The 11,318-nt window shown below is 38.3% G+C and overlaps 1 protein-coding gene across 12 annotated transcripts in view; it reads right to left on the bottom strand.

Moving 5' to 3' along the window:
- cdh13 (cadherin 13, H-cadherin (heart)) overlaps positions 1–11,318 on the bottom strand; it is a 333,542-nt gene that overhangs the window by 297,278 nt on the left and 24,946 nt on the right. For 3 of the 12 annotated variants that reach the window (XM_040134173.1, XM_040134186.1, XM_040134175.1), the window contains exons 1-2: positions 7,090–7,125; positions 6,855–6,974 (exon numbers count right to left, since the gene is read on the bottom strand). The exons of 3 other annotated variants lie outside the window; for them this stretch is intronic. In XM_040134173.1, coding sequence (XP_039990107.1) covers positions 6,855–6,938 — 84 coding nt within the window. In that variant the 5' untranslated portion in view covers positions 6,939–6,974; positions 7,090–7,125. Of the gene's footprint in view, positions 1–6,854; positions 6,975–7,089; positions 7,126–8,304; positions 8,409–8,475; positions 8,529–8,587; positions 8,923–11,318 lie in introns of those variants that run through there. 6 more of the 12 variants (XM_040134176.1, XM_040134187.1, XM_040134184.1 and 3 more) reach the window with 5 other exon arrangements.

The raw sequence follows: 11,318 nt of genomic DNA, 5'->3' as shown, positions 1-11,318 counted from the left end.
TATTTATTTTTATAGGACTGTATTGTGTGTGTGTACGCCTCAACTGGAAATTTGAAACTACGTGTGCATATATGGTTGTGTGAGTGTTAATGCCTTCGCTATTACTCCTGTGTGACACCTGTATAGTATTGTGCTCCCCTTTCATCTCTTTACCCCCTACTTCTAAGCCCCGCAGTGGCCCAGCTTGGCAGCACCAGCGCTCTCGTTAATCACATAGTGTCAGGCCTTTAATAAGTCCTTGACGTGGGTTTCGCCGTGAACGACACTCTTTATCAAAGGTTTACACTGCCAGTGTGTCCTGGAGAATGACTGATCTCACCATGCTCAGGTCTGCCCTTCACGCCGACTGATGGAGCGACACCCAAACAGCCAGCGGTAGACAGCAATGGCAGAGGAGCACAGACATGTGTGTGACTCAAAACGTGTGTCTCAGTGTGAGGGCGAGAGTGTGTTTGAGTTGTGCTGGCACAACTGGCGCTGTGCTTGCACTAGGTGGCTTGGCCTGGAGGATGAATACTTCTGCTTGTTCCATTTCTCTCCCTACCAACCAAACTACGTGACCCTGGATCTCCAAATTCAAAACATTCTCATTATAGATGCTTTGATGAAGTGATGTTCTAACCTTGCCTGCCTCTGGCTGGAAAGGAAGCAGCCAATTCACTTAAAAAATGAAGTAATAGCAGCAATCGGTTGGCCTTGTCGCTTTACTTATGGACATTATACTGTCTATGAAGCATTATCAGAGTTCTGCTGTATTTCATAAGGGAGGGTGAGAATCTGAATAAATTAGATGAATAGGAAATACATCAAATCCAAATTTAGCCCGACCCATCCTTAAATTTTTCAAAATAAGACATACAATAGAAAAAAAATGTGTATGATGTATTATGCTCCCTCACTTTCCTGGGCATTACATTAAACCTAACCCCAGGTTTTTTTATTGTTTTGTTGGTACAGGATAAAATCATATTTAGTTAGTATTAAGGACAACCGTGGTTACTGAAACAACATGCATGTGCCTACATATATTTCAATTATATTTCTAAATGTCGTAAAATCATTATTAATTTACATTTAATAATCACAGCATTAACAATAATCACTAAAATGAGCAGGGTCTCTCTCTCTCTCTCTCAAACTAAGTGACATGTCTATTAATCTCCTCCACTCCCTTTCAGTAGCTTAGTATCAGCAGGTCACCTACACACAAGAACCAGCGCTGTCCATGGTTCTGAAACAACAGCCAAGACAAAAGGCCTATTTAAAAACACAGGTCTTTGCTTTAATGCTAGTCAGTTAGGCTCTCGGTGTGTGTGTGTGTGTGTGTCTGTGTCTCTGTGTGCATGTATGCGTGTGTGTGTGCATAAGCGCACGTCTTTCTATGGTTTTGTGGACAGATTTTGGTTTGGAACCATCTTTGTGAAGACACTAATTAAACATTGGCTTTTTAAAATCGATTTAGGTTAGGGTAAGAGTTAAGCATTTATTTGTAATGGTTAAGGTTAGGGTAAGAGGCTAGGGAATGCATTATGTCAATGAGTGTCCTCACAACTAATGTAAGACAAGTATATGTGTGTGTGTGTGTTAGTTATACTCGGGAGATGCCAACAAGAAACTATGGTGGGTCAAATTAAATTTAATGTTAATTTACTACTACCACTACTACTACTAATAACAAGCAATAATATCAATAACAATAATAATGATAACAATAAAAACAACAACAACAACAACAACAATAATAATACATTATGGGAAAATGAGCCAAAAAGCATCTTGACATTGGCAAAGATATAAGCTATCGGCAATCAGTAAAGTTCGTAGATTTACAGGACTTTTATGGTAGCTGATGAGACAAAAGGTACAGAGACAAGCACCATGGACTCTATGGAAGGGAAAGAGCGAGATGAACAGAGAAGGAGTTACAAGACTGAAGAAGAAAGATTCTTTGACTGAATTCTCCCTGATGATCCATTCATTTCTAACTAGAGAAAACAATGCACAGACAAACTGAAAATAATCCTGAGAGCTTGGTAGAAGTCACTTAATGTTGATTTTACTTCGCCTCCTGCTGTAAATACATTAGAAACAGCGTATCCACTTTTAACAAGTAAGCATAGAATTAAATAGTATTCTCAAGGTGGGCATCACTGATGTAACAACTATAATTGGACCTTTCTCCATTGGGTCCAATAAAAGCAAATTGGTTACACCTCAATGTCTCCATAAAGTAGTATGTAATTGTATAATTAGGAGACAAATGCTAATTAATTCCCTAGGGTTTTTGATAACAAAGTACATCCCTTTTGAATATGAAGTACCTGGGATGAAGGTCATTACTAGGGTTGACCCAAATGCCTCAAAGCATCTACTGTTGCCATTGTAATCGACATCCAAATCAGTATTCAAATGCTGCAGGGTTTTTTTTATTATTGTTAATAATGTAATAATAATAATAATAAATAAATAATAAATAATAAATAATAAATAATAAATACTAAATACTAAATACTAAATAATAAATAATAATAATAATAATAATAATAATAATAATAATAGTAGTAGTAGTAGTAGTAGTAGTAGTAGTAGTAGTACAACATATGCTGTATCACAAAAAGCAATAGCCCATGAAATAAGAAATAGTAATCCAATGTCATTTATTATGAGGCAAAATTAATTTTTATTAGTTATTCTCATACAAGGACATTTAATCTAAGTGATAGTTTTATGCATCACACCTCTCATCTATTGTTACCACCACTGACAGGTTACAACCACACTAGCAGATTCCAAATTTGAAAAGACGACCAAAAAGTCAAGTGGCAGACATGCCAAAGGAAACTGGCATATAACAAATCTATACATTTGGCTTAGCCATCTTACAGAAGTAAGAAGTATAATGCTGAAGTCCGATTTTTGTCCTTGTCCATCACAACTAGATGCCTAACCCCAACCCTTACCCTAACCCTAATCTAAAGCCAATTGTAACCTGAACCCTAAAACCAAGTCTTAACCCTGAAGCAGCCCTTTGAAGGTGTGTTACAAAGTGAGGACCAGCCAAAATGTCTTCACTTTCCCAAAAAGTCCTCACTCCAATAATCTAGAACTCAAACTGGTCCTGACAATGTATAGCCATACAAGTACAAGTACAAGTACAAGTACACACACACACACACACACACACACACACACAAAATAAAACCTCTGCCATGAGGTGACTGACACACCATTCGGTGAAACGGGCAGGGAGACAAACAGAGAGATTGAGAAGAAAGGACATAAACAAGTGTGTAATGGTTCAATATTTGCCTGCTCTGTCCATCTGTGGCTGTATTTTGTTGAGAGACTCTCTCGGCTCTGAAATCTGTCCATGTCCTCAGCAGTGTCCCCTCCCTCAGCCCCTACAGGTCGCTGCCACTCAGTCTGCTCAGAGACTCTGCCCAGATAGCCGTGCTTTCAGCCCCAAGGAACAAAAAAAAAAAAAAAAAAAAAAAAAAAAACAGCATCTGTTCACAGAGGCCTCTAATATTGTTCCTCCAGAGCTTTTAGCCAAAACATGCCTCTCTAATCATCTCAGTAACAATAAAGAACCGTAGTATTTTGTGTCCTCTGACAAATGTTGCAGCTATTGGTTCTCAGACAGATATGGATGCAGGAAAACAAACATACAAAATATAACACGACTGCTGTGCTCTGCCAAACACAGCAGCAAAAGGGAATTTTGAGGTGTGGTGTAAGGAAATGTATGTAAGCTACTATACCCCTCTAGTAGAAATGGAACAGTGCCGGATCAAAAAACTTCTATGTCTCTTCAGTTTAACAGCCACATAAAGAGAGTTCTGTCCATTGTGTGCAGGAGGTAGAGTGTATTGAACAATGCAAACATGGAATAATAGATGGAAATGGAAAAGGAAATGGTGGCAGTGGTTAAACCCAGTTTGAAAAGGTAAAGTAACTACAATTTCCAAAGACTACAAACATGTTATTTGCTGTTTTGAGGCTCCAGGTTTACATCCAACAGGACTTCCATTTCAGTTTTGTATCCTCAAAAAATCTTTGCATTTTGAAGATTTTATGCTGCATAAACAGAAAAAAGCAGAGAAAGGAAAGTATTGCAAGTACATCTGCAGCATGGGTTAAGCTTTACTACATAAAAACCAAGTGGGCTTTTCTACATAACCTCCTTCAAATCAAAGGCAATGCTGAGAAACGCTCTGACGATCTCTAAGAATCTCTTAAATTTTGCCCCGAGGGATGCAGGCTACACAACAAAAAACATTCATGTGTGAGGTCACACATAACGAGCCATTCAAAGAACTCCAAAAAAAATCCTTCACTTTCTGTTTCTAGCAACATGGTCAAAATGAGTTTGCCAAAGATTTCTGCCATAGTGTGCCTCTGTTTTCTGGTGTTACTATAATTGTGATGAATAACCCTTCGTTTGTGCCTAAAGGCAAATTCCACTTTGAATTCCAACTCATTTCTCTCTGTCACAAAGGCATGGACACTCTCTCACACACTCTCCACTCTCTGCGCTGTTGTTTCTCTAATATGTTGTCATTTCCTCTTGGCAGACAGTTTCATGTATTCTCTCTTTCACTGAGACACCATACTTCCAATGGCTCAGTTCTGCTGGCATTGTCTACTGTTGTTTCTCTGCTTATCATTTTCTTTTAATGTGCATTTAAAGTAGTCTTGCTACAGTACATGTACTTCTGCTGACTCTTGTGACTCATGGAGAGTAGCCTTTATGCAGCAGTTTATCAAGTATTTGCTTTATAACTAAATTCCCGATACAGTACATACTCCAATAAAAATGTTTTTTTAATAAAGTTTGGGGTTGACTTTTGAATGCAGAGAAATCTATTATTTTCTAAACATAATCCACTAGAGGCAAAACAAATGTGAAAGATACACAGTAGAAATACACAGAGGCAATTGTTCAAGGATGAATTTTATGACTACATGGAGTAACAAAATATTGTTAGACAAACCTTTAGGACAACCACACGATGAGATCTAATTTACTTAATCTTTACTTTTTTTTTTGGAACCAAGCATTCTAACATTAGCTCAAACCTCTTCTGCACAATCGTGATCACTAGCATTCTTGACTCAATTTCACAGCCAAATGCCACCAACTATTCGTATGCCCCCCAATCAACTGGAGCTTGGTGTGGTAGACGTCTTTTTACCACCATTAACACCAATACATGTCAAGCCATCACCCCAACAACCCGTCACCCATATCAACTTGAACCTCCTTTTTTGACCGCAAGCATGACAGGAGATAGTAATAGCTAATTCAAGGCCTTAGGTGCTTTAGCCACCTTTCACACAGTTTTAGTGAAATAATGGACAAGAATGACGGTTACTCATTAACAATTAAATAAGCCGTTAGCCAAATTCCCTTTCACATCGTTAATCTAAGGCTTGACCTAGTCATCAGTTAGCTCAAATATGTAGCAGCTGTTAATGGATGCTCCCAAGATCCTAGCATGTCAAACACCAATCGCTCCCGGAGCCGTGGGCTGTCACACTGCCACATGTCAAAACCCTTGATGTACAAGCCAGTTTCTCTCTGCTTTAATGCATTTAAATGGAGCTGTGAGTCCAGCAGGACCAGCCCAATTTCAGAACCAGCGGTAAAGGCTCAATCTCATCTACTGCCCTGGTGGACGGAGCATGTACGTAGGAAATGAAATTGAAAATCATTCAGGCGCACCCACATGTACGTACACGTACACACAGACACACACACAGACACACACACACACACACACACACACACCAGGGTTTTCCTTTCACAAACTCTGTTACACACAGTCACATACTCACAGAGGGTCATATCTCACATTTCAAAGTGTTGTAATAATATTGGATGTGTGATGAGCTGCTGCCTGATGTAGAAAGCTAATCCAAGCACAAAAATAGATTTAATAGAGTAATTGAACTACAGTCAAATAATTACGAGAGTGAAAGAGCTCCAGACTTCCCTCAGTTTAAAGGTATTCTAACTTTGAATTCAATTAAAATCCTTTTTCTCTCCCATAGACTCCTCAGTACATGTGTGCTTGAAGTCATGAAGTCAGCCTTATTCCTTTAACTTGCAAAGCATTTAAAAACTTTTGATAAACGAGCTGTTGATACAAAGATCTTGTATGAAAATCATCACTGGATATATGGATAGGCATTAATATGAAAATGAAAAAAGGTATTCAGTGAAAGACTTGTATATATCAGGCATTCACACCACTGTGGAAATATAGATCATGTTAATCAAATACTGAAAATCGAAGATGATGTTTCTTGTTATATGTTGAGTTAGGAGTTATGTGCTAAGTGAAGTTTCATGAGGTCATTTTCATAAACCTTAGAATTACAGGGCCTCAAAGCAAAAAGCTTTCAGTTTCTCAGGAGCTTTTTTGTCACAGTGAAAAGACAACTCCAACAAAACACTGAAGCAAGATTAAGTACATTTCCTTTCCAGTTCAGAGAATCCTTGTAGATCCAAGTAAAGGTCCAGCACCATTCTTAAGGAGAAAAAACATAACTAAGATCCAGCTTGGCCTTACACCTACAGTATACAACCCCAATTATCAACTTCACCCATTAAGGTTAAAGCAAGACCAGGGAACAAAAACTCTGAATTTAAATGTTTGGAGATGCTCCAAACTAAATATTTCACCTTCCCTTTTTTCAGCTGATAACAAATGACAAACAACAGAGCTGTGGGCAAACTCCCCAGACACTGGATTGCCGTAGTGCACATATGTAAGTGTGAGTGTGTGTGTGCATGTGAACGCACATCGAGAACATCTGCTTTCATTGAAAGAGTAAAAAGATTTGAGTACCTGTCCCCATCCTGCCAACACCTGACTTCCTGAGTGAAGCAGTAGACACATCCACAAGGAATGGGAAGGAGGAGAGGGAGACATCAAGAGCCAATAACATGTTGGTTTGGCTCACTGTCACTGAGGAAATGTCAGCAGAGTGTAGAACTGGCTCCCAGTCAGGCAAATGTCTTTCTGGCAGGGAGATTCTTTTGACTATATGGATGGTTGGTTGACCCTGCATTGTATGCTGTACCTGAGAATGTAATTTCCGTTGTAGTGCACTGCTCAGAGGCCAAGGTTAGGGCTGATTCAATGAGTTGATCCAGAGATTCAAATTAAAATGCTTATTTCAACGCAGTCAACATGTTTGTCCTACAGATGGAAGCGTTTATGCTTTCTTTCTTGGGTACGCCTAGGGCATTGCTCAAAAGCATACTACAGAACAAACTGTAATATAACAACAAGGGAATTTACTAACAGTAAACTGCTGCTAACATAACATTCTATTGCATTTCAGATTTAAAAAAAGTTCCCTTTTCACACTGTTCTTGTTTAAAATTAAAACCACAAATTATGAATCACAGTAAAATACATAGATATTTATATGTTCTAATTTGGACAGTTTGTAGCTAAGCCTAACCTAATGTAATCCCACAAAAGACAAATCTTTCTTTTAATTAATCCACCACATTATGCAATATAAAGGTAGGGTAACATGATTAGTTTCAAAACAAACTACGGACAATGGACTTGATTTTAAAATCCTATTGCCAGCCCTCAAAGAGTCATGAACGGTTTAGGAAACCACTTGCTGCAAAGGTCAAGAACTAAAGACCAAAACCTCCACACATGAGCAAAGCCAAAAATTAACTCCTAATGATGAAGCTATTTGTTTGATTTAGAAGATCAGAGATTTATCTCCTGAATCTCCTGAAAATAGATCAGCACTAAGAATATTAAGTGCAATCCCAGATAACAGCTCTCACAAAGGCGGTTAGCAATTCACTGTCTACACAGGCGGTTTCAAACCAGCAATGAGTGTAGAGACAATTTGCGTTTTCATGGCAGAAATTTGGGATGTTTTAGCAGCAGGAGCCCAGGTGTAATTAATAACTTTAACAATGGCTTGATCCCACTTCAGCTTTCAGTTTCAGGATTCTCGTATTTTGAAGGCTGGAATTACTTACTGCACACACAGAGCCATCATTAATGTTATTGGTTACACCTGTGCTTTTCCTGACATACCAAGTAAAAATATCTGCCAGGAAAACGGCATATTTAGGATGTCTTAAATGATCTACAAATGATCATATCTTCGCCTTTATCATTTTTCTTTCACCAAAGAACAACGTGCAAAGAATTCCGGAAGCGGAATTAACATTTAGCTGAAAACTGGCCTTTTTTACAAAAAACATTTTTGACATGACATGTTTGGTTTCAGATACTGGTATACTACATACTGGCTCACCGTTACGCTGTCATCACTTACTGGGACACTTGAATGAAACAGAGCCATTATTTGGGTCATTAGCAACACCTGTGCTATTCTCCCCACACTTAGACAAGTCAAACTCTCTGCTATGCGAAAGGCCTACTCAGTTTTGCTGATTTATAAATACGACTGTTGCCAACAGCTCACCTGTAACTAGCTCATGTTAGCTAATTAATGTTGAGGCCAAAAATAAATAAATGAAAATAAACAAACCTCCTGTTAGTAAGCGTTTCTGCAAGTTTTTAAGGCATGTACTCACCCGCTCTCCTGTCGAGCTCTAGAAAGTTGTCGGAAATTTGTTTTCTGGACCATGGCTAAAGTGTTAGCATATTTCACACGGTTTTCTTGCTCTGCATCTTCTAACATCACATTTCCTGACACTGTTCTGGCGGCTCGTCAAGGGACTATGGCCCAGTCCATTTCTGCAGTAAAGACGACGGCAGACTCCTTCTACCCACTAGAAGCTAGTTTCTTCCGCGCACGTCACATTGTAAGCAGAAATCTCCCTTGGGTTGAGCTGCGTTTACTGGACACAATTGGGGTTGACTAGTTTTACCACACTCACTTTACATGCTAGCTTGGCAACAATGCGGCTACAAGCGCTCCACAATACAACAACACTCTCTTAAAGTAACAGGCTAACTCTCCATTATCGACGTATCCATCACGATCTTGTAACAAATCAAGTGAGTAGATTTCTGATGAAATAAATAAGCATTGAAATTCACAAATCTCTAATGAAATGCTTGACTACACTTAAATAAATGAATATCAAATTAAATAAATCAAATGTCTCACTAAAATAATAACAACACATGTACATATATATATGCTAAGAAATGTATATTAGGCTATACATAATATAATTTTATGTTTACCTATTTATTACTTGACAATACCTTTCTTTTAATAATTTCTATAGATATTTAATGATTCCTGCTCCCGTCTGATATTTTGTTTTTTCATAATTTCACTGAATTTGTATTTACTATTATTCTTACCCTTACTCTTAGCCCTGCTCTTGAGGAAAAAAGATCTCCCTGAAAGGCTCTTCCTGCCCTCAGTTAAGCCTGCAAGGCAGCCCTTGCCCCCAGGAACTGTATCACCTCTAACAAGCTTTAACAATCAAATCCTTAAGTTATAGATATTGAACTTTGGCATCAAGGAAAATACTTAAGGCAACAGGGCTTGCTGATTTTTTTTTTTTATTATTGTTTTTTTATTTATTATTTGCCTTTGGCCAATAGGGCACTGTAATTAAGAGCAATACAAAACAGTGAAAAACAAACCTGTTTTTCTTACCAAAGTTGGTGAGCATAGCTGACTGGAGGTAAACTGTGAGCACACATTCAAATGATACAACCCTGTGCCATTGCATTGCATCTGTAAAGAGATTTCTTTTTTACAAAGTTGCCTCAAGTTCTTCAGGGACGCACTGATGGAATATTAATGCGACAGGCTGAACTTTCAATAAAGCATTCAACAGATTGCTGACACCCACCAAGGCCTAATACTCTCTCCAGGTAGACATTGCTTTCACAGCCCAAAAAGTATGTGTCAGAAAAATTAAAAAAACATGAGACAAGCCAAGAGGCATTATTTTCACAGGCAGCAGTGCACTGGTTAGTTGACAGACAGGGTTCATGTGAGCGGCTGATGTTTTATCTAAAGGTGGCCCGAGGGCAACTGTGATGGATGTTAATATTTGAGTTTTAGTTCTTGAATAATAAGTTATGTATAACCTTTGTCACTTAAGGTCATGGATAAATGATTAGATAGGTGATTTAATACATGTATCAATATAAGTATAAATGTAGACACTACAGTGTTTAGGATGACAGATATTGAAGGTAAAAAGCAACATCATTTCTAAAAGAACATAAATTCTTCACATAAACATTGAAAACAGTGTTCTTTTTACATTAATATTAACTAAAACCATATGTAATTTTCAAATGCCAAATCCTTAATTATTGTGATGTGGGAAAAATACGCCTGTCTGTCAGATTTCAATCACCACCCTAATGCAATGGAGGTAAATGGGAGTTTTTTATTTGGTGCCTAAAGAAATGAAAAAATATATTTTAAAAAAATTAACAGCAACTTTCCCTAGTTACTCTGAATTATTTACAGACCAGGACCTACTTAATACTGAAGATATAGTCCAAGTAAAATCTGTTGTTGAAAGTAATATTTCAATGCTGTGCACACAATTATGCTTCTCTGGAAAGAACTACTTACTTATGAATTGTATATGACTAGATGTTACTACACTATAGTGCAATAATAAGGGATCAGCTGTAATGTTGTTTGATTTGTTCTGATTCAGGCATAATCCCATGTATCGATCATAGTATGACTGCTGTGAATGCAATCATGGAATAACATTGACCATTGAAGTGGACTACCTCAAACCTAAAGGGATAGGCTATCTGTTCAGCAAGCTATGCAGCTTTTGGGCCCCTGACTAAAGCTGCCAAGACGATTCTTGTGCGCTCTAAACTTTCCCCAGAGAGCAAACCTTCGCTTCCTTAAACAGAGTAAATTGAATTAGGACATTCTAGCAGCTGGCAAGTGTGAAATTGAGTTGAAGTGTGCCCCAAGGTTAGGCGTGTGAGATGCAGGACTTAAACACCCCAACAGAACAGAGCAGGATCAAGCTTTGTCTGCAAGCTAAATTCCAAACAAGCAACAAGAAAAAAGATAAGGGACAGCTGGAGCTTACTGAGTTAGGGCAGCATGGAGGTTTATGTTTGTGGGCGGTTGCGCATGCATGTGTGCAAGCGTGTGTTCAAGCGCGCACATGTTTGTTGATGTGCACTGGGATAATATCACCACAGGGACAATAAAGTCAGTCGATTGATATGCAAGCTATCTGGAGAGAATTTCCCAGCAGAGGCCTTAATCTTATTCCTGTTGCAGCTTATGGTGCCTAAAAACACAAAATCTGAGTCTCAGCTGTTGAGAAAAACACAAACATGGAGAGAAAC

The sequence above is a fragment of the Xiphias gladius genome, chromosome 8 (genome assembly GCF_016859285.1).
Source record: "Xiphias gladius isolate SHS-SW01 ecotype Sanya breed wild chromosome 8, ASM1685928v1, whole genome shotgun sequence".
In the NCBI taxonomy this organism is placed as follows: Eukaryota; Metazoa; Chordata; class Actinopteri; order Istiophoriformes; family Xiphiidae; genus Xiphias; species Xiphias gladius.
Note: the sequence above shows the minus strand (reverse complement) of the source record. Positions and strands in the feature narration are given on the sequence as shown.